General features: G+C 38.7%; 1 protein-coding gene and 1 pseudogene across 34 annotated transcripts in view; one reads left to right on the plus strand and one right to left on the minus strand.

The window, feature by feature from the left end:
- Positions 1-2205: 2205 nt before the first annotated feature.
- EPS15 (epidermal growth factor receptor pathway substrate 15) overlaps positions 2206-24222 on the minus strand; it is a 185398-nt gene continuing 163381 nt past the window's right edge. For 20 of the 33 annotated variants that reach the window (XM_078331704.1, XM_035251441.3, XM_078331702.1 and 17 more), the window contains 4 exons: positions 11578-11654; positions 10288-10453; positions 7615-7802; positions 2206-3828 (listed from right to left, as the gene is read on the minus strand). In XM_078331704.1, the coding sequence (XP_078187830.1) occupies positions 3682-3828; positions 7615-7802; positions 10288-10453; positions 11578-11654 (578 nt within the window). In that variant the 3' untranslated portion in view covers positions 2206-3681. Of the gene's footprint in view, positions 3829-7614; positions 8683-10287; positions 10454-11577; positions 11655-24222 lie in introns of all 33 variants that reach the window. The other 13 variants (XM_078331709.1, XM_078331707.1, XM_078331705.1 and 10 more) reach the window with 2 other exon arrangements.
- On the plus strand, positions 19999-22413 carry LOC103794424 (26S proteasome non-ATPase regulatory subunit 7-like; annotated as a pseudogene). The gene is made up of 2 exons (XR_013520060.1): positions 19999-20817; positions 21118-22413. The product of XR_013520060.1 is annotated as a 26S proteasome non-ATPase regulatory subunit 7-like (transcript).

The following is a 24222-nucleotide window of genomic DNA, read 5'->3' on the forward strand; positions in this document are numbered from 1 at the left end:
AGACCATCCTGGTCAACTTGGTGAAACCCCGTCTCTACTAAAAGTACAAAAAATTAGCTGGGCATGGGGGCGCGTGCCTGTAATTCCAGCTACTCGGGAGGCTGAGGCAGGAGAATTGCCTGAACCCAGGAGGCGGAGGTTGCGGTGAGCCGAGATCGCGCCATTGCACTCCATTCTGGGTAACAAGAGCGAAACTCCGTCTCAAAAAAAAAAAAGCCTAGTAGTGTTTCACATATAATGTACATTCAACAACCAACAGCTATTTTCGTATTAGTAATATTGTGATTGAATTTGCTTATTTAAAAATAAATAATATTTAAAAGCCATCAGAGCTAAATCCTTTAGAACAATCCTGTAAGTACTGTGATGTACATTCGATGAGGAAAATGAGATTCAGGGAGGCTAAATAACTTTCTCAAAGTTATCTTTACATTACATCCTCACAAATGGCAGAAAGAAATTCAGTCCCAGTACTGTATGAATTTATTAGAACACAGTGCCTTTCAAAAGTCCATGTCACAGGTTTTTTTTTTTTGAGACACGGTCTCTGTTGCCTAGGTTGGAGTGCGGCGGTGCAATCCTGGCTTTTTGCAGCCTCAATCTCCTGGGCTCCAGAAATCCTTCTACCTCGTAGCTGGGACTACAGGCACACACCGCCACACCCGGCTAATTTTTGTATTTTTTTGTAGAGACAGGGTCTTGCCATGTTGCCCAGGCTGGTCTCAAACTCCTGGGCTCAAGTGATCCTCCCACTTCAGCCTCCGAAAGTGCTGGGATTACAGGCATGAGCCACTGCACCCAGCTTCAAATTCTTTTTGTTTTTTTATTTTTTGAGACATCGTCTCACTCTGTCACTTAGGGTGGAGTGCAGTGGCGTGATCTCCACTCACTGCAACCTCCACCTCCTGGGTTCAACTGATTCTCCTGCCTCAGCCTCCTGAGTAGCTGGGACTACAGGCATAAGCCACTACACTCGCCTATTTTTTTCTGTATTTTTAGTAGAGACGGTTTCACCATTTTGGCCAGGTTGTTCTTGAACTCCTGATCTCAGGTGATCCACCCACCTTCCCCTCCCAAAGTGCTGGAATTATAGGTGTGAGCCACCACACCTGGCCTACAAATTCTTATTCAACAAGTATATATAAAGCCACATATGTTTCAGGCACTGTCTTTACACATATACATTTCCTTTCTTTCATAAAACCAGGACATGATAACCAAAAATAATTGTTTACATTTATTATTCCATACCAGGTGCTGTCCCAAACCCTTTACACATATTCATCTGTGCTGATTGTATATACCTCCTCCTCCGTGGACACAGCATGGACATAATCAGATAACCATGCAAAACTCCACTGCAAATTGGATATATGGATAGTATTCTTTATTGTTACTTAAAGTTTATTGTTCTCATAATTACAGGCTAATAACTTAGAAGTTTGAAACTTTAAGAGAAAATTCTATAAAGAGAGCTCAAATAAACATGAATCAGTATGCAAAAGATGTTTAAAACTTTGTAAGTAGTGCCACTTAGCTCTTGGCAATACTTATCTTTTTTAAACACAGACCCTGGAGCCAGAGTCGACAACATAAAATATCACAAATGACTCTAAGACATTCATCCTACACAAGAGAGCACATAGATATAGCTATATATTTATATAATATATACATACTTTTATATTATATTGGTCCACTGAGCATACATATTTAAAAAAAAATCTATGTAATCCAGTGAAACATATATAAGATTAGAATACATGTATTACACTGAAAGTTGGTGTTTATAAGTTATAGATATTTAATATTTTTGAATGTTTTAATTAAAATTTTTTTTAAAGCATTTCAAACATTTGCTCATTTTCCCAGTGCAAAAGAAGGTTGTTCAAGTCAACTTACCTTTATCCTAAGGAGTAAGAGGAAGAAAACAAACAAAAATGCCACTTATCACAACTCCCAATACTTCTCAGTCAATTTTTGCAGAAAATCCTTAGGTCACTGGATTCGTTCATCAAAATTAAAGCCCTGTAATTAAGATTCAGCCCTTGCTTCATATGTATGACTTTTATGCAGATATGTTTCTATTTACAAAGGTGGAAAAAAGTTAACAGTGCAAGACAGTGGTTTAAAGTTTGTTTTAAACTGTAGGAGTCCAATTGTGTAATGGAAAGAAAAGAAAACAAGCACCATTTCAACAAGGAATGAATTGGATATTTTGGAATTTATTTATAGGCCAGGCAATAAGTTACTCAGATTAACACAGATCAATATCACCTTGACTCAGCAACCCAGAGAATTCTAATTAGTTTTTAGGTGCATTTTTCTTTATCTTGGTATTCAATACATCATCTAAGTCAGTAATCACGTTAAACAAAATTAAAATGACAAATTACCACTTACTTCACAGTCTATTTCAAATCAGCTTGTCCGCTAGGTCAGTTTTACAGGAGATGGTCTTTTAACATGTGAAGAGTTTTTGATAATCTAGCAGGTATCTTCTGTCCCAATTAAACAAACAAGATTTTGTTTTTGCTAGCTTGACAATTTTATAGGTGAAAAACATGAAGTAAATAAACTAAACCACAAAGATGGACAAAAAGCAGTGATATGATACGCATCATGTTTTCTATTTGTATTCAGTGAAAGTTTTTACATTTCAAGTAAATGAGCCTTCATTAAAGAAAAACAAGTAAAACTTGTGTGAAAACTTAAAGTACCTTCCAGTTCTAGCCTGCTGAAGTTTCTTTTGCAAAAGTACAAAAATAAACCCATTAAGAACTGAACAGGACAGGGCCATGGCAAAGGCAGAATGGCCGCCACAGTAAGATTTTTACTTGCTTTATATTGATAGGTATATTTTAGGTGATACATTTTCTCCACTATATAACACTTAAAATGAACATTTTCTTACAAACTTTATTTGTAAGAAACTGATTTTTATTAATTAGCAAACACACCAAAAGGTATCTGTTGATCTAAAATTCTTTTAAATCCAGATAAATGTTTTGTAAAATTTATTTCACACATGAGACTTTAATGTTTTTAGTTAGGAAAAGATAGAATCTGAGGCTATAATGGTTCAATTGAAAGTGTCCCTTTTCCATAGTGGAGTCAATCTGTGCAAAATATTTTTCCTTGTCTCTAAAAAAACAAATTAAGTAATATTTTTACTATAAGGAAATTTTAAAATGCACTTTAGCCAATTTGCATCAATAATAAAAGAAATTAGGATATACTTTCCCTTAACCTCACTTAACCATTCAAATCAAGGGAGAATACTGCAAACTTTTAGAACCCCACTACCTATCATCAGAATAACTACAGAACGAGGGTGGTGCAGGGTAAAACTATTTCTCTATATTCCAGAAGGCAGAAGCTTGGGTGTTTTAGCTTTACAAGTAAAATAGCACAGGCAGGCAAAAGCTCACAGTAAATGTATGCCAGAACAGGGGCCTAAGTGAAGGTGAATTTGTCTGATTGGGTTATGGCTTTTATAAGAAAAAAAAAAAAAGATGAATCTATAATAAAGAAAAAAAAATCCTAAAATTTTGTCACATTTACAGGAATATCAAACCTTTTGTATTCCCATGCTCACAGGTAGTTTTGATACACATTGTAAATAGTTTCAGTATTCAGGAAGAAGAGTACTATATTGTTGACAAAGAACAAGAGAATTCTTCATGCTTCTGATATCTCAGATTTACTGAGTGCAATAGCCAGTTCTAAGTCTTCTTGTTCTTGCTGATTCAGTCGGGCAAGCCTCTGCTCTTCCTCTTTCTCACTTTCCCTCTTGGCCCATTCGATCATATCTTCTTCAGAGGGATACTGCCATTTAAAAGATTGATGAACAAATGAATAAATAAATGAGTAAATCAAATAAAAAGAAGGAAAAATAGTTTTTACAAAAGGACATTAACTTGTTTCACCTGAAGGGCTCTGGAAATAGTCTGGTTACTTGTTAATTCTTTTTTTTCCAGAAAACTTTTAATATTAACCAGTTATTAAACTCTAGTTTAATTTAAAAAATTATAAAACTGAAGTTTAATTTAAAAAATAATGTAAAAAATTTATAAAACTATAGTTTAATTTAAAAAATTAATTCAGTCTACAGATAGAAAGTCTACAAAAGTAAATGTTAAAATATCAGTAGGCTGGACATGGTGGCTCATGCCTGTAATCTCAGCACTTGGGAGGTTGAGGCAGCTGGATCGATCACCTGAGGTCAGGAGTTTGAGCCTGGCCAACATGACAAAACCCCGTCTCAACTAAATTAGCCAGGCACGGTGGCAGTGCCTGTAATCCCAGCTACTTAGAAGGCTGAGACACAAGAATCACTTGAACCCAGGAGGCGGAGGTTGCAGTGAGCCAAGATCGCACCACTGCACTCCAGCCTGGGTGAGAGTGAAATTCCATCTCAACAACAGTAACTATATATATGTATATATAGATATATATATCACTAAGAAAAGTAGAAATGCTTATAGTAAATAGAAGATTTAAAAACAGGAGAGGGCTAGCCTTTTTGATCTAATATAATGTAAAACATTCACCACTTCGACTTTGCTGAGATCCTCACAGAATAAATCATTTTTAACCTAATCACACTGGTAGTTTCTTAGCCCTTAATGTGTAGAAAAGCTAAGAAGCAAAGCTGATTTTGCTATACATCATATTAAAGTATTGGGTATACTAAGCAAGACATGATGTGAACCTTTTTTTTTTTTTTTCCTTTGGAGATGGAGCTTCCCTCTGGTTGCTCAGACTGGAGTGCAACGGGGCAATCTTAGTTCACTGTAACCTCCAGCTCCTGGGTTCAAGTGATTCTCCTGCCTCAGCCTCCCAAGTAGCTGGAATTACAGGCATGCACCATGATGCCTGGCTAAATTTGTATTTTTAGTAAAGACGAGGTTTCTCCATGTTGGTCAGACTGGCCTTGAACTCCTGACCTCAGGTGATCTGCCCACCTCGGCCTCCTAAGAACTTAATCATATTTTATAAAAAGCATTTTGAGCCAGGCATGGTAGCTGACATCTGTAATCCCAGTACTTAGGGAGGCCAAAGCAGGCCAATTGCTTGAGCTCAGAAGTTCAAGAAGTTCATCTTGGCAACATGGCAAAACGCTGTCTTTAGAAAAAAAAATTAGCCAGGTGTGGTGGTGCATATCTGTAGTCCCAGCTACTTGGGAGGATCACCTGAGCCTGAGAAGTTGAGGCTGCAGTGATCTGTGATCACGCCATGGCTCTCCAGCCAGAGCAACAGAGTCAAAAAAAAAAAAGGCATTTTGAAGATTTCTCCAGGCTTTCAGAACATTTAGACCAGTCTAAATAAAATCTTAACACCCATAATTATTATGTTGGGGAAATATTCTATCTACCCTAAAGAGCAACCTTGGCAAATACTGAATTAAAAATTCTAATTGGTTTCAAGTTTTATCATGTAGGGTGATCCTTCATGAAAAGATGAAATAAAATACACTGTCAGGCTTTTGAAAATGGTATTTTTTTTCCCTAGTGAATTAAGCAAAACTTTGAAACGTGTAACACTCAACACATCTTTCACAATGAAAAAATAAGATGCTTTTATTATAAGCTGCTGTTTATTATACCATATTGAGATTTTTGGAGCAAAATGCTTCAGCTGTTGTTCAAGACCCCTTCCAACCAGATTTTTTTTTTTAGATGCTGTCTTGTTCTGTCACCCAGCCTTGAGGGCAGTGGCACTGTCTAAGCTCACTGCAACCTCTGCCTCTGGGGATCAAGTGATCTGCCCACCTCAGCCTCCCTAGGTGGGATTACAAGCATGTGCCACCAAGCCTGGCTAATTTTATATTTTTAGTAGAGCTGGGGTTTCACCATGTTGGCCAGGCTGGTCTCAAACTCCTGACCTCAAGTGATCTGCCCACCTTGGCCTCCCAAACTGCTGGGATTACAGGTGTGACCCACTGTGTCTGGCCCAAACCAGATTTTGACTTACTAAAACCATATTTAAGATATTAGATGCCACAAACTACCAGAGGATTATTTTGTACTAAGAGAATTATAACCTAAAAAGGCTAATTTTTGATTCTCTACTTTAAAAAAATCAAATTCTATCTAATGAAAGTTAAGTCAATATAATTCTGACACTCCATTTTTACAATATTCAAAATATTGATTCCTATTTTGCTCCTTCATATTCAAGAGGAGCCACTGGAACTTAGAGTACAGATTCAAAAGCTAGGGAGCTCAGCTGTCTTAGTTGCATGCAGACTTTTTTTTTTTTTTGAGACAGGGTCTGGCTCTGTCACCCAGGCTGGAGTGCAGTGGCACGATCACAGCTCACTGCAGCCTCCACCACCTCAGTCCCCCAAGTAGCTGGGACTACAGGTGCATGCCACCACACCCAGCTAAGTTTTGTATATTTTGTAGAGATGGGGTTTCACCATGTTACCCAGGCTGGTCTTGAACTCTTGAGCTCAAGCAATCCACCCACTTTGGCCTCTAAAATACTGGGATTATAGGTGTGAGCCACGACACCCAGCCTGCATGCAGATTTTTGACAACCTCCTAACTAGAAACATCTGCAGGATTAAGGCAACTGGTTAAATGACCAAATGCTATATTGAGGAGGTAACTATTAGGCAGAGTTACCTGGCCACTAGATCTCCTATTTCAAAAATCATCTCAAGGATATAAGGTGATAAATAGAAGAAAATTCCTGTTTTATAGGCCAGGCAGTGATAATGAAGGTGATTTTGCCTGAAAAAACTGGGAAACTGAAACTCTGTTACCTAGTCTAAGAATTTTCTTAAAAGGTAATTTGTTTTTACTGAATAATGATGGAATATATGACAGTGCTTTATGTCCCTCTAGACTGATACCTCCATGGTTGGTTGCCCCATTTCTGTGATTTTATAGGCCCTGCTTAAGCTGTTATCATGGCACCCTCCCATTGTTTCTAATGATTTTCCTATTTTAGACATCTCTGAAAGAATGCAGAGTAAACATATGAGAAGTTAGTGAATTAGAGCCCTCCAAATAATGAAAGACTGTTTAGATCCTGACAATAATTTATTTATTTATTTCTTAAAAAACTGGCATTTACATTTTTAAAGAGCCACTATATAATAGTTTTACTTTCTATTCAAAGAATCTCTGGACCTATTCTCTCATATAATATTTGCTGACTGGTCTCCAAAAATCATTAAAACTTTATGCACAAACACACATACATAGCTGCAAATACACAAACTTATTACTGGCATTATTCATCTAATGGGCAGACAGCAATGACTAATTGTTCATTAAGTCACCATCATCCATCATCCACAAAATAATAACTGTTAGGATTTTACTTACATTACCAAGACTAAGAGAAAGATTTACAAAAAATTTGTATATATGAAAAGAACTAGGACTACTAAAATCATTTGTGCAACAAAACAACCATAGAACCGTCAAAGCAGGATCAAACAGAGGTTTTACTTGGGGTAAGAATGAAAGATCGTAAAAATATCTTTGCAAATTTAGTCAAAGTGATGCAAACCTGGCAGACTTCAAAATAATCTTTGAAAACTCTTTAAAGTGTAAATGGAATGATTTTTCCCTAAAACAGCTCTTTCACAGTACTTACAGCAGTGAAATTGGCAAAATTGCTTGGATCAGCCTCTTTATTGGTAGTGGTAGTAGCAGAAGTAGTGAACTGATCATAAAACATTTCAGGATCTTTTTCTTTGGGGCTATCATTGCCTGGGAAAGGCTGAAATGGATCATTCAGTTTAAAGGGATCAGAAGAATCCAATTTGTTGATGGATCTTTTCCCTGGATCAAAATCATTACAATTAACTCAACCAGTAAATACAGAAAATACAAGCACACAAGAACATGTACACAGATAGCATTAAAGTACTGTGGGTGGAGGATAATTGAGTACCCAAAACACATTCTTAATATTGTCTTAAATGGCTATACCAATGATCTGTCCTCAAATTCTTCACACACAGCCTCTCAAATACATTCCAGCTATGTGCAGCTGATTAAAAAAATAGCAAAGCAAGGATGGGCCAGGAATCATATTTTTGTCCAGAGACTGAATCCTACCCTTCCCTGGCCACACCCAAGTAGCATGTTTCTAAGAAGAGAAAGGGAGGAATGGATTAAACGGAAGGAAAATAAAGAATAAAGACAGAAGTGGCCTGTCTCTGTTACAACCCTCAGCCTCATAACAGTTATCCACTAGTGGCAATAAGAGCAAAGGACCTCTGAAAAATGGCAAAATTCTTCTAATTTTTCTCTGGTTCTACATACAATACCTGGGAGCATAAAATTTTAAATTACCTTAGTAAAAACCCTGCCAAATTTTTGTCATATACTGTATTTCAAAATGAAGAAAAAAATGTTTTGAAGCCCAGGACCTAAATCTGTGTGGTTGTTGATCAACTAATCTCTGACCAAACAATAGTATCCTGTCCTGTTACAGTCATTAATTCATTACTATTTTCAAACAAGTTCTCTAACTTTAAGTCTTACTTAAACTTAGTACTTCTTGAAGAAAAGATAATAAAAATAGGGGTCAAAATATCTTCAAATATATTTTTTTCCTAAAATGCATTAAGTTGGTAATAGCAATTGTAACAACAGATTCCATCATTGTAGCTGCTTAGAAAAGATGCTCATATCTCAATGGATTCTTCCAATAATCCTGTGAAAGTAGACAAAATTAGAATTACTGCCACCATTTAACAGCCAAGGCTCAGATAAATGAAATTATACACTTAAGATCACAGTTAGGGAACATCCAGAAACAGAACCATCCAGAGTCTACATTTTTAGACTCCCAGTCCAGTGCTCTTTCCAACAAACCACTCTTTTCCTTAATCTTCTTATAATGATATACAAGCATTTTGCTAAAGATTCTTAGATTTAATAAATGCACTAGTATTATTATTTTACTTAAGATTTAAAAAAACAACCTCACTATTGGCATCATACAGGTGTAAAAACTTAAATGTGCAAATTAACTGTTACTTATTTTTAAATACATTCTGACAACCTCACTTCTAGAAATATATGATATAAGCTACTTTTCCTTAGGATCACTTAACTCATTTACCTAATTTTCCAACAGATTATTGGGTATTTACAATTGTACATCAAATTGTTTCAGTCAAAGAAAAATATCTGTCTAAGACCATGGAAAGGTTATGAAGAAAAGGAGTATTAATCTAAAACTACTGAGACTGAAGATTTCCCAAGGAATGAGGTACTATTTTTTTTTAAATGTACGAAAATGTGTCTTCTTACGTAATAGCCCAACAGCACTACAACTACTTAAGGAATTATCCTTTTAGACACTTATTATGACCTAAAAACAAAACAAACTTTCTTTTGTATAATGCTAAACATATACATACACACACATACTAAATATACATACAAACAAACAAAAAGAAAAAAAAATCGCTATTATAAAAGAGTCTTGGCCAGGAGTGGTGGTCACACCTGTAATCCGAGCACCTTGGGAGGCCGAGGTGGGCAGATCACTTGAGGTCAGGAGTTCGAGACCAGCTTGGCCAACATGGTGAAACCCCATCTTTACTAAAAATACAAAAATTAGCTGGGTATGGTGGCTCATGCTTGTAATCCCAGCCATTCGGGAGGCTGAGACAGGTGAATTGCTTGAACCTGGAAAGCGGAGGTTGCAGTGAGCCGAGATTGTGCCACTGCACTCCAGCCTGGGCAACAGAGCAAGACTTTGTCTCAAACAGAAAAAAAGAGTCTTTTAAGTTAGCTAAAATACCATTTTCCTTCAAGAAAACCAGTATTTTGTTTTAAATCACTATATTGCTGAATTCTGGATACTAAAGAGGCCATATATTCTCATATTAAAGGATTTAAGGAAGACTTTACACTTTATGGGAAAAGGACTTTGAAACAATCTTCTCTTAAATAAATTATAATTAAAACACCAAAGTGCAGGAAACTGCTATTCAAATTGATAATAAGTTTCCAAAAGGCAAAAAAATTTTCCTTAACACTTTCCCTTTTCCATTTATCGCCTCTCTGAAATGATGAAGTGAAAAAAAAAGGTCTTGGCAGAAAGACAGCTCATGAAAGTTATACATGCTAACCTCTTAGGGGCATGTCTGCAATTATGTAGTTAGGTCAGAATGAAAGATGGCAACAGGCTTCTGCATATGTTTGACTTGTTTCATTTAAAGCCCTTTATATAAGCAAGTTCTGCACAGTACTTTTCAGAAAGAGAAAATCTATGTAGTTGACTGAAGAAAAGTACCAACTCTCATACCAGGTGGTGATGGGCAGGGTCTTGTTGGAGTTCCGATCTTTGGTGGCAGTGCTGGGGGTTCATCTTCACTTTTGACCGATGTTTCCTCAAATACATTTTTTGTAATCAATACATTGCTGACAGAGCTCAATGTGGCTGAACTAAAAGGGCCTTCATTGTTGTTGACCTTTGTTTAAAAAAAAAATGGTTATACATGGCTATACCAAGCAAACTGTGGTGGTAATGTAGCATTTAGAATAATAATTTAAGTATTATATAGTTTTATTTATTTTGGTTCTGAGACCACTGACTATATTTAAACTTTGAATTCAGGCTCCAATGGGAGAAATTTTTTAAAAAAAGTTATTCTACATAAGTAGCGATTCTAACATCGCTACTTATTAAGATTAACAGATAAACCAAAAAAGCTAAATTTAGATTAAGTAGTGATTCTAACATCGCTATTTATTAAGATTAACAGATAAACCAAAAAAGCTAAATTTAGATTAAGTAGTGATTCTAACATCGCTACTTATTAAGATTAACAGATAAACCAAAAAAGCTAAATTTAAAGGTTTGTCAAGCTTCAGGAAATATTCAATGCAAAACCACCCGAGGTTTAACAGTAATTGCATATTGTGGGGGGCTAGAGAGTGGACTGTATTAAACAGCATCCCTATCCACCAGATATGAGTAGCGTCTCTTACTCAGTTGTGAAAACCAAAAAAAAAGGTCTCTAGATATTGCCAAATGTTCCTCTGGTGGCAAAATAACCCTCAGCTGAGAATCAAGGAACAATTTGACATACAATCTAATCCTCCTTTTCTCTTAGTCTGCATCAATACCACAGCTACCCTGCAAAATAAGTAGTGGACATTTAGTACTGGACTTTGTGTATTAATTACCTTAATACTGACCCTAACAACCTCAGAAAATAAAATCAAGTAACCAATACAGACAGGATGAAATGACCACCCATATTTTACAGCTATTGACCCAGACAGTCAACAGGGGGAAAAGGTGGTTCAATTGGGAGACACATGTTTAAAAAGACAGAAGACTAAATATGAAGTTGCTGAGCAAACATGCCAATAGAAAACTATAATTACCTCTACCATCAATACAGTCTAGTTATATAAAGAAATATGTCTACTTTAACTATGTTATCTTTCATTTCTATCTGAAATCAACATTTGCTGTGATATGCTGAAATCAAGCTGCAACTTTGTGAGAGGACTATGTAATCGAAGGGAAGATTGCTCTTTTGGTGGAAATACAGTATGTTTTCCCTTCCCATTAGTTACAGATTACCTTTGACAATGTGCTGAAGTCAGCAAATCCACCTCCAAATGATTCATTCCCAAAAACAGAAGCAAAGGGGTCAGTGGCTAAAATGAATAAAGAAAATATACGAAATAGAACAGTAAGACATCAATTTTTTTTCTTTTTAAGACAGGGTCTCAATCTGTCACCCAGGCAGGAGAACAGTGATGTGATCATGGCTTACTGAAGCCTCAATCTTCTAGGCTCAAGTGATCCACCCATCTCACCCTTCTGAGCAGCTGGAACTATGGGCATGCGCCACCATGCCTGACTAATTTTTATATTTTTTGTAGAGATGGAGTTTTGCCATGTTGCCCAGGCTGGTCTGAAACTCCTGGGTTCAAGTGATCCTCCTGCCTCAGCCGCCCAGAGTGCTGGAATTATAAGCATGAGCCACCAAATCCAGCCAAGACATCAAATTTCATGTTTTCTTTTGGTTAATAACATTCATACAGTTGAAAACACACAGTCTCGGCCAGGCGCAGTGGCTCATGCGTGTAATCCCAGCACTTTGGGAGGCTGAGGCGGGTAGATCACGAGGTCAAGAGATCGAGACCATCCTGGTCAACTTGGTGAAACCCCATCTCTACTAAAAATACAAAAAATTAGCTGGGCATGGTGGTGCGTGCCTGTAATCCCAGGAGGGGATTCTTGGGGATACTCAGGAGGCAGGAGAATTGCCTGAACCCAGGAGGTAGAGGTTGCGGTGAGCCGAGATTGCGCCACTGCATTCCAGTCTGGGTAACAAGAGTGAAACTCCATCTCAAAAAAAAAAAAGGAAACAAACAGTCTCAAATATTAATGCCTGAATTTATGACTGATACCCACAAAGAGGGAGTGTATACTGATAACCCCACAAGATGTATTCCTTTGTATAAATCAACTGAAGAATAATTTATAGGAAAAATAACAGCAAAAAAAAAAAATAGGTAAAGTAATACCTAGATGATTTATAGGTTAGGCTTTGGAACACGTCAAATAAAATAGCTCCTATGAACTTAAATTACTGCTAATAAAAATATCAGGAAGTACAAAAAACTAATATAATACCATTAATGCCACATTTCACACTCATACTTCAAGGCCCATTTCAAATGCTACCTCATCAACAAAGCCTGGAGTAACTTAGGTGTTACTACTTCCCACACCAAGCAGTGATATTTTCCTTCTCTGCTGCACTAATGGCATTCTAGTTTATGTCATGGTTACCTGTAATTAATCACCCTTATTAGATGGTAAATTCCTTGAAAACAGGGAATAAGTCCTATCCAAAGAATGGACAGTCAACAAACATTTGTTGATCATATACCAAGTCTGAAAAAAAATACAATTCCTACCCTTGAAAAAGTTCACAGTCTAGTAAAAGATATATAAACAAATAATAATAAAAGTCTTAATATGGGTTATAAGAGAGGTATGAAAAACCTGTAGTGAGAGTCACTAACTGCCTGGGAGTGACTTACCTAACTGGGTAAGTCTGGAAAAGGAGCAAAGAAGCCATTACATTTAGCTTTTAAATAAAATCTTTTGAATAAGAAATGGAGTTTACGGCTACCAGGCCTAAGGAACAGTAACTACAAAAGTATATTTAACCAGTCAGGTTACAGCTCACACCTGTAATCCCAGCACTTTGGGAAGCATAGGTGGGTGGATCGTTTGAGGCTGCGAGTTTGAGGCCAGCCTGGCCAACATGGTGAAACACTATCTCTATTCAAAATTTAAAAAATTAGCTACGTGTAGTGGTGCACACCTGTAATACCAGCTACTTGGGAGGCTGAGGCAGGAGAATCACTGGAAACTGGGAGGCGGAGGTTGCAGTGAGCAGAGATTGTGCCACTGCACTTCAGCCTGGGCAACAGAGTGTGACTCTGTCTCGAAAAAAAAAAAGGTATATTTAACCAATATTTCACAGGCATGAGTAGCTGTTTCTTCCATCACATTGCACTTACCAAGTAAACTAACACTTTCAGCTGGAATGAATGATCGATTCTGAGATAGGCTTCACCTATTCAGGTGTAAGGGCTACCAATAACATCAAAGAATGTTTATAGGAATTGCTGCCTGATATAGAAGACGGAAAGAAACAAAGCAAAGAGTTGGAAAGGAAGGAGAGGAAAGAACTGCAAAAGAGAAGGCAAGACAAAGAGGCATAGAAAAGTTCTCAGGCTGGGCGTGGTGGCTCACACTTGTAATCTCAGCACTTGGGGAGGCTGAGGCAGGCGGATCACCTGAGGTCAGGAGTTCAAGATTAGCCTGGCCAACATGGTGAAACCCTGTCTCTACTAAAAAAAAACTCCAGAAATTAGATGAGCGTGGTGACACACGCCTGTAATCTCAGCTACTCGGGAGGCTGAGGCAGGAGAATAGCTTGAACCTGGAAGGTGGAGGCTGCAGTGAGCTGAGATTGCACCACTGCACTCCAGCCTGGGCAACAGAGCAAGACACCATCTCAAAAAAAGGAGTTATCCTCAAACTATTATTAAAACCAAAGTGTGCCCACCCACCTATTTGAATGTGTAAAGTGTGCCTGCATTTCTAAAAATGTGTATATCCTGGACATAAAAAGAAAAGAGGCAAAGAAGATACAATATTTTTGTTTGCTTTGTTACCAAACATTTTGTCACCAAGACAGCAGTAGACAAGGGGTAGCCTAAAGTGGGAAAAAGGAGTGGGTGGAAGCATAGAAAAACCAGCCTTTAAGGATACACCAGCAACTCTGATCCTGAAGAGGATGTTGAGAGGTTCAAAGTTACAGGAAATCCGACAACTCTAGCTGTAAAAGAGCCTTTTCATTGATACATATCTGCTGAGTCGTCAGCCTAGGGGCCAGCCTCATCGTAGGTACTGTTTCAAGGTTTCCCTTCTTTCTCTCCTTTTCCTGTTATTTTTCTTTTCTTTTTCTTTTTTTTGAGATAGAGTCTTACTGTGTCACCCAGGTTGGAGTGCAGTGGCACAATCTTGGCTCACTGCAATCTCTGTCTCCCAGGTTCAAGTGATTCTCATGCTTCAGCCTCCCAAGTAGCTGGGTCTACAGGTGTGTGCCACCACACCCAGCTAATTCTTTCTTTGTGTTGACCATGTTGGCCAAGCTGGTCTCAAACTTCTGACCTCAAGTGATCTGCCGGCTTCAGCCTCCCAAAATGCTGATGGCCACCGTGCCTGGCCCATTATTTCTGAGGCACAACCTGAGTGGGGTGAAGATGCTCTCCCTGACTGAAAATTTGCTTCATGCCTTTTCTGTCCTGTCCCACAGCCTTTACAAGTCACATATGTGCAATAGCCTGAGTTAGGTCAGATGACTGGAATATGTTGAAGCATATATTATAAACAAAATTAATAAAAAAAAATGACACTTCTGGAATACATAGTATCTTACCAAAGAGTTTTTCTACACTTTCCTCATAAATGTCCTATTTAGCACTGGTCTAAACACTGGGGAAAGAATGTTCAGATCATGCGTGAGACAACTGCTGGGGGGAGTTCCAGAAACACTTTCAGAGAAACCATGCAGGTGACTTTCTTCCTCTTAGTGCACAACAGGAGCTACGAGCCAGCAGAACCAGGTTTCAGACACAAACATGACCTCATTAGCACTGCTTCCTCCCCAAGAGTAAAGGCAATGAACACTTTGGAAAAATATATAAAAGTATAATTTAAAAATTATCAAATCTCACTATCAGGAATAACCCCTATGAAAATTTCAGCATACTTCTTTAACAGCCTTTATTCCAAGTATTTTTTGCTTACATATTTGAGATCATACTATGCTAATACGGTTGTTTGTGAAGGTATGCATGATAATGCCACATTTTAGATGTATCACTTTCTATACCTTACCCTGATTTAATCACAGTACTCATCAGTACTTGACATGTATTTGTTTATTGCCTATCTTTCTCGTACAAACTCTGTGAAGACAGGAACTTTGTTTTGTTTACAGTTGTATCCTCAAGGCCTAGCATAAGGGTCTGGAAAGTAGGAGATGCTCATATTTGTTGAAAATATGCAAAGAAAAAAGGGACAGAAACTGTCTATTAAGAATCTGTCAAACAAATATCATAACATTTCTTAGCACAACCAGCTGAATGACAAGGAATAAGGGAAACCAATTTTAAGGCTCACAAATAATTCCCTGAAAAACAGCTATTTACCAGAAATCCTGACATGTGCCACGTAACTGTTGTGGTCAACCACAGACTACATACATGATGGTGGTCCAATAAGATTATAATTGGGCTAAAAATTTTGTATCACCTATTGACTTCATAGCCATCACAATATCCACAGTCCAATATATTACTAATGTGTTTGTGGTAATGCTGGTGTAAACAAACCTATTGTGTTGCCAGTTGTATCAAAGTACAGCACACACAATCATGCACAGTACACAATGCAGGCTGAGTATCCCTTATCTGAAATGCTTGGGAGAAGGAGTGTTTTGGATTTCAGATTTTTACAGATTTTGGAATATTTGCACTGTATATGCTTATAAGTTGAGTACCCCAAATCAAAAAATCTGAAACCCAAAATGCTCCAATGAGCATTTCTTTGAAGCATCATATCAGTGCTCAAAAAGGTTTGGCTTTTCTTTTCTTTTTTTGAGACAGAGTCTTGCTCTGTTGCCCAGGCTGGAGTGCAACGGCACTGCAATCTCCACCTCCTGAGTTCAAGCGATTTCCTGCCTCAGCCTCCTGAGTAGTAGCTGGGATTACAGGCATGTACCACCATGCCTAGCTAATTTTTGTATTTTTAGTAGAGGCCGGTTTCACCATGTTGGTCAGGCTGGTCTCAAACTCCTGATCTCATGATCTGCCCGCCTTGGCCTCTCAAAGTGCCTGGATTACAGGAGTGAGCCACTACACCGGCCCAAGGTTTGAATTTTCAAATTTTAGATTTTTCAGACCTGGAATGCTCAACCCGTATTTGATAACAGTAACAAACAACTATGTTACTGGTTTACATATTTACTATACTATACTTTTAATCACTATTTTATTATTATTTTGTGTGTGTGGGGGTGTTTTTAAGAGACAAAGTCTCACTCTGTTGCCCAGGCTGGAGTGCAGTGGTGCGATCTCAGTTCACTGCAAACTCCATCTCCTAGGTTCAAGTGATTCTCCTGCCTAAGCCTCCTTAAAAGCCGGGATTATACCACCGTGCCTGGCTAATTTTTGTACTTTTAGTAAACAGACGAGGTTCCACCATGTTGGCTAGGGTGGTCTTGAACTCCTGACCGTAGGTGATCCACCCACTTTGGCCTCCCAAAGTGCTGAGATTACAGGTGTGAGCCACTGCACCTGGCCTACTTTTTTTTTTTTTGAGATGAAGTCTCCTTCTGATGCCCAGGATGGAGTGCAATCGCATGATCTTGACTTACTGCAACCTCTGCCCCCTGGGTTCAAGCAATTCTCATGCCTCAGCCTCCCAAGTAGCTGGCATTATAGGCATGCGCCACCATGCCCAGCTAATTTTTTTGTATTATTTTAGTAGAGATAAGAGTTTCACCATGTTGGCCAGGCCAGGCTGGTCTTGAACTCCTGACCCCAGGTGATCGGCCCACTTTGGCCTCCCAAAGTGCTGGGAGTATAGGTGTGAGCCACCGTGCCTGGCCAATTGTTACTTTAGATGTACACCTTCTACTTATACAAAAAATAAGTTAACTGTAAAACAGCCTCAGGCAAGACCTTTAGGAGGTATACCAGAAGAAGGCATTGTTATCATAAGAGATGACAGCTCCATGTGTTTGACTGTCCCCAAAGACCTTCCAGTGGGACAAGATGTGGATGTGGAAGCCAGTGATATTGATGCTCCTGATCCTGTGTAGGCCGAGGCTCATGTGTGTGTCTGTGTCTCACCTTTTTTTTCTTTTTTCTCTTTTGCATCTTACTTTTAAGAAAAAAGTTTTTAAAAAAATTTTTAAGGTAGGAAAAGTTGAGATATAATAAAGAAAATACTTTTGTACAGCTGTATAGTGTTTTAGGCTAAGGGTTTATCATAAGAGTCAAAAAGTATAAAAAATTTTTAAAGTTTTACAAAGTAAAAAAGTTACAGTAAGATGTTAATTTATTATTGAAGAAAAATATTTTTTAAATAAATTTAGTGTAGCGTAAGTGTACAGAGTTTATAAAGTTTACAACAGTGTACAATGATATTCTAGGCCTTCACATTCACTCATTACTTGACTTACTGACTCACCCAGAGCAACTTCCAGCCCTGCAAACTCCATTTATGATAAGTGCCCTATACAGGTGTACAATTTCTATCTTCTATATTGAATTTTTACTGTATGTTTTGATAAATACTTACCATTGTGTTTCAACTGCCCACAGTATTCAGTATAGTATTCAAGGCTGTATATGTCTGTAGCATGGGAGCAATAGGCTATATACCACATGGCCTAGGTGTGTAGTAAGCTATACCATCTAGGTTTGTGTCAGTACACTTTCTGATATTCCCCTAACGACACATTTCTCACGACATTTTCCCATCATTAAGCAATGCATGACTATAAATTCATACCTCCCCATGCACACACATTTTTTTCATTAAAAAATTAAGTGAGGCAACACAACATACATACAACTATACAATCTTTGATAAACCTGACAAAAACAAGCAATGGGGCAAGGATTCCATGTTTAACAAATGGTGTTGGGAAAACTGGCTAGCCATGTGCAGAAAGCAGAAACTGGACCCCTTCCTGACACCTTACACTAAAATTAACTCCAGATGGATTAAAGACTTAAACATAAGACCTGGCACCATAAAAACCCTAGAAGGAAATCTAGGCAAAACTATCCAGGACATAGGAGTAGGCAAGGACTTCATGAACAAAACACCAAGAGCATTGGCAACAAAAGCCAAAATAGACAAATGGGACCTAATGAAACTCCACAGCTTCTGCACGGCAAAAGAAACAGTCACTAGAGTGGATCGGCAACCAACAGAATGGGAAAAAATTTTCGCAGTCTACCCATCTGACAAAGGGCTGATATCCAGATTTTACAAACAACTTAAGCAGATTTACAGGAAAAAAACAAACAAGCCCATTCAAAAGTGGGCAAAGGATATGAACAGATACTTTACGAAAGAAGACATATATGAGGCCAACAATCATATGAAAAAATGCTCATCGTCACTGGTCATCAGAGAGATGCAAATCAAAACCACATTGAGATACCATCTCACGCCAGTTAGAATGGCGATCATTAAAAAATCTGGAGACAACAGATGCTGGAGAGGATGTGGACAAAAAGGAACACTTTTACACTGTTGGTGGGAGTGTAAATTAGTTCAACCATTGTGGAAGACAGTGTGGCGATTCCTCAAGGCCTTAGAAATAGAAATTCCATTTGACCCAGCAATCCCATTACTGGGTATATATCCAAAAGACTATAAATCGTTCTACTATAAGGACACATGTACACGAATGTTCATTGCAGCACTGTTTACAATAGCAAAGACCTGGAATCAACCCAAATGCCCATTGATAATAGACTGGATTGGAAAAATGTGGCACATATACACCATGGAATATTATGCAGCAATCAGAAATGATGAGTTCGTGTCGTTTCTAGGGACATGGATGAATCTGGAAAACATCATCCTCAGCAAACTGACACAAGAACAGAAAATGAAACACCGCATATTCTCACTCATAGGTGGGTGATGAAAAATGAGAACACATGGACACAGAAAGGGGAGTACTAAACACTGGAGTCTATTGGGGGGGAAAAGGGGAGGGCCAGTGGGAGGGGGAGTGGGGAGGGATAGCCTGGGGAGAAATGCCAAATGTGGGTGAAGGGGAGAAGAAAAGCAAAGCACACTGCCATGTGTGTACCTACGCAACTGTCTTGCATGCTCTGCTCATGTACCCCAAAACCTATAATCCAATAAAAGATTAAAAAAAAAAAAAGAGACCAAAAAAAAAAATAAATAAAGCAATGACGGGAATGTTTATCAATCAAAAATAAAAATAAAAATAAATAAATAAATAAATAAACAAATAAATAAAAAATTAAGTGGTCTTGGCCAGGCGTTGTGGCTCAGGCCTATAATCTCAGCATTTTGGGAGGCTGAGGCGGGCAGATCATGAGGTCAGGAGATTGAGACCATCCTGGCCATGGTGAAACCCTATCTCTACTAAAATACAAAAAATTAGCTGGGTGTGGTGGTATGTGCCTGTAGTCCCAGCTACTCAGGAGGCTGAGGCGGGAGAATAACTTGAAACTGGGAGACAGAGGTTGCAGTGAGCCAAGATCATGCCCCTGCACTCCAGCCTGGTGAAAGATCAAGACTCTGTCTCAAAAAAAAAAAAAAAAAAAAAAAAGTGGTCTTCACAGGAGTTGCTACCATTGCTGGAGTTTGTGGGTTGCAGGGAGCTAGGCCTAGTGGGTGGCGTGTATTAAGATGCCAGAGCTGGCGGTGCAGAAGGTGGTGGTCTACCCTCCGGTACTGCTCAGTGGATCATTTCAACCAAATCAGCAAGGTTGGAAATCAAAGTGTACTGTGTGTACTTTTGGGGTCATGGCAGACAAAAGTACTTGTATCCAACAGTTCTGGAGTCCCTTTTGATGAAGATGAAAAAGATAATTCCATCTGGTTTTTAGAGCATGATTATTTGGAAAACATGTATGGAATGTTTCAGAAAATCAGTGCCAGAGAAAGAATAGTTGGGTAGTATCACACAAGCTCTAAACTACACAAGAATGACATTGCCATTAAAGAACTCATGAAAAGACACTATCCTACCTCAGTATTGGTATTATTGACATCAAACAAAGTATCTGGGGCTTCCCACAGAAGCATATATTTCAATGAGAGAAGTCCATGATGATGGAAGTCCAACCTCAAAAACTTTTGAGCATGCGACTAGTGAAACTGGAGCAGAGGAAGTTGAGGCAGTTGGAGTTGAACACGTGTTATAAGATATCAAAGACACTACAGTGGACAGTCTTTGCCAGCTGATCACAAAGAGGTCCATGGTTTGAGGAGACTGAATTCCAACCTTCTGGATATCAGGAGCTAACTGGAGAAAAGAGCCACAGGCAAGCTGCCCATTAACCACCAGATCAATAGCTGCAGGATGTCTTCAACCTGCTGTCAGACATCAGCCTGTGGCAGTTTGTCAAGCCCTTTAACCTGAAGACCAACAACCAAATGGTGGTGGGGTACTTTGCCTCCTTGATGTGTTCCACAGTTGCCCTGCACAATTTCATCAATAAGATTGCCGGTCAGGGCCGGGCATGGTGGCTCACACCTGTAATCCCAGCACTTTGGGAGACAGAGGCGGGTAGATCACGAGGTCAAGAGATTGAGACCATCCTGGCTAACATGGTGAAACCCTATCTCTACTAAAATACAAAAAATTAGCTGGGTGTGGTGGTGTGCGCCTGTAGTCCCAGCTACTTGGGAGGCTGAGGCAGGAGAATTGCTTGAACCTGGGAGGCGGAGGTTGCAGTGAGCCGAGATCGCACCACTGCACTCTGGCCTGGCGACAGAGCGAGACTCCATCTCAAAAACAAAAAGATTGCCAATCAGGATGTAGAGAACAAAGAAGAGCAGGAAACAGAAGGGAGCAAAAAGGACAGAAAAGATGACAAAGAGAAAGATAAAGATAAGGGAAAGAATGATGTGAAGAAAGAAAAGAAAAAGGAGAAAAAGATGTAGTTTTTTAAATTTGTAAATTAAAATCTTATAAACTAAATCAGCATGTCACTAGAAGATTCTTGTTAAAAAGCTCTCCTGATTAGTGCTCTATGCCTCTGGTCACTCTTGAATGGAGAGAGGGACTGATCTCGAACCTAAACTACAGTGTTAGCTACTATGAATTGAGGATATGATATAGCTCAGGCTTCAGACTGTAAGAGAAAAATGAAGAGATTACAACATAACATTTTTGGTACTCCTCATTCTTTTATCTATAAAACCAGGAGTTGAATTTTCCCCATCTTGAAAGACTCATTGGGTCTGCTTCTGGTCTCATGGGGACCGCTAAATGGAATGCATGAATTTCATATATTCTCCGCCTCATAACACCTTAAGTTCTGACCCTTCTGAACTCTGCTGAGAATAATGCATCATGTTTTGGACCTATAGTTCGGGCATTCTCAGGATTTGGGATCCAGCTCCATATACTGTTTACCTTCAAAGATGCAATTAAATGGCTTGAGGTCAGGAGTTTGAGACCAGCCTGTCCAACACGGTGAAACCTTATCTCTACTAAAAATACAAAAATTAGCTGGGTGCAGTGATGCACATGCCTGCATTCCCAGCTAGTCGGGAGGCTGAGGCAGAAGAATCACTTGAATCTGAGAGATAGAGGTTGCAGTGAGCCAAGACAGTGCCACTGCATTCCAGCCTGGGTGAACAGAGCAAGACTCTGTCTCAAAAAAAAAAAAAAAAAAAATTAGGTGGACTTGAAGGACAGTAATGGCCTGTGGTTTTGGAAATGCTGAAAATTAAGAGAAGAAATATGAAAGACAGCAGAGGATAAGTAAATATATGAACATATATATGTTTACCCTGAGTCGTTGCCTGTAAAAAGGAAAACCTACTGGGTATTATACTCCTGCTGGAGTCAAAGATGCTCTAGGGAGATCATGAGCTCCCTTTTATCTCCTCAGGATGTTATAAAACTTTAATTACCCAGTTAGAAAGTTCTACATTTTCTGTCAGGAGTTAGTAAAATATTCCACACAAAAACATTTCTGGCACTTAAACTAATTTTACTTACAATAAAATGGAAAAATAATTTTTGTAAAGTATATGTAGAAAGTAAGTATCCTGGTTGGGTGCGGTGGCTCATGCCTGTAATCCTGGTAACTTGGGAGGCTGAGGCAGGTAGATCACCTGAGGTCAAGAGTTTGAGACCAGCCTGACCAACATGGTGAAACCCTAAAACAAAAATTAGCCAGGTGTGGTGGCAGATGCCTGTAATCCCAGCTACTCAGGAGGCTGAGGCAGGAGAATCACTTGAATGCAGGAGGCGGAGGTTGCAGTCAGCCAAGATCACGTCATTGCACTTCAGCCTGGGCGACAGCCAAGACTCCGTGTCAAAACAAACAACAACAAAAAAGTAAGTATCCTGCCAAACAAGGAGGTGGTTCATACCTATAATCCCAGCACTTTGGGAGGCTGAGGCACGTGGATCACCTGAGGTCAAGGGTTTGAGACCAGCCTGACCAATGTCTTTACTAAAAATATAAAAATTAGCTGGTCCTTGTAGCACACACCTGTAATCCGAGCTACAGGTTGAGGGAGGCGAATCGCTTGAACCCAGGAGGCAAAGGTTGTAGTGAGTCTAGATTGTGCCACTGCACTCCAGCCCAGGCGACAAGAGTGAAACTGTCTCCAAAAAAAAAAGTAAGTATCCTACATTTGCTTTCCTTAGTTTTCTTTCACAGTCTACAATGTGTCTACCTACCAGAAGCAAATGCTAACAACAAGATCCCAATGTGAGGCCAAATATGTAACATATCTTTTTTTTTTTTTTTTTTGAGATGGAATCTCTCTGTTGCCCAGGCTGGAGTACAGTGGTGCAATCTTGGCTCACTACAACCTCTATGTCCCAGGTTCAAGAGATTCTTCTGCTTCAGCCTCCCAAGAAGCTGGGATTACAGGTCTGTGCCACCATGCCCAGCTAATTTTTGTCTTTTTAGTAGAGACGGGGTTTCACAATGCTGGCCAGGCTGGTCTTGAACTTGTGCCTGCCTCAGCCTCCCAAAGTGCTGGAATTAGAGGTGTGAGTCACCTCACCTGGCCATAAAATATTTAATATATTTTTTTAAAAATATACTTTTATCCTTATCAAAACAACTATATTTTAGAGGTAGGAGTAGAGTTACATATCATTTAACATTTATGAACAAAAATTTACTGGTATTTTTAAAAATTTTGAATGCTTACAATTCCCCTATTCTGTAGGATCAATCCCTGGTGGAATTCTACCTAGTGGAAGGAAATAGTAAGGGCATAAGGATGGCAGTAAGGTGGGTAAATGTCTTGCGTTTGTGACTTGGGTACGTAATATCACCTCTCACAGTCTCAGTAGTTTCCAGATATTGGGATTTTATGAATAAGTAAACTAATTCAATACATTAAAAACCTATATACATATCTCTTTTTCCCCATATAAAGTTTAAAAGACATTTAGGAACCACTAGAACCTATATAATAAGAACTAATCCTCCTTCTCCATAGCCTCATAATTAAAAGCTTTTACGTCAAGTGGAATTACATTTAAGAAGACAATGTAGGAAAAAACTTTGTTATTGTTAACTAAAAACAAAACAAGCAAACCAACAAACATAAATAAGGGGAGAACAGATTTGCCAACTTAATCATAGGAACTGAAAAAAAAAAAAAGTCCATCCTTCATTTCACAAACAAAAGGATTTTAAAAAGAAGGAAAACAAACTTAGCAAGTGCTGATACAGAAGCTGCAGCAAGTTATCCAGAAGTCTAGCTTAGATAACTGATCTATGAAGGCAGCTACACTAAACAATAGATTTTCAATGTAGACAACAGTCTTCTACTGGAAGAAAATGTCATCTCCAACTGTCATAGCTAAAGGGAGAAGTCAATGTCTGGCTTCAAAGCATCAAAGGACAGGCTGACTCTCCTAAGAGGTTA

Source organism: Callithrix jacchus, chromosome 7, assembly GCF_049354715.1.
Source record: "Callithrix jacchus isolate 240 chromosome 7, calJac240_pri, whole genome shotgun sequence".
NCBI lineage: Eukaryota > Metazoa > Chordata > Mammalia > Primates > Cebidae > Callithrix > Callithrix jacchus.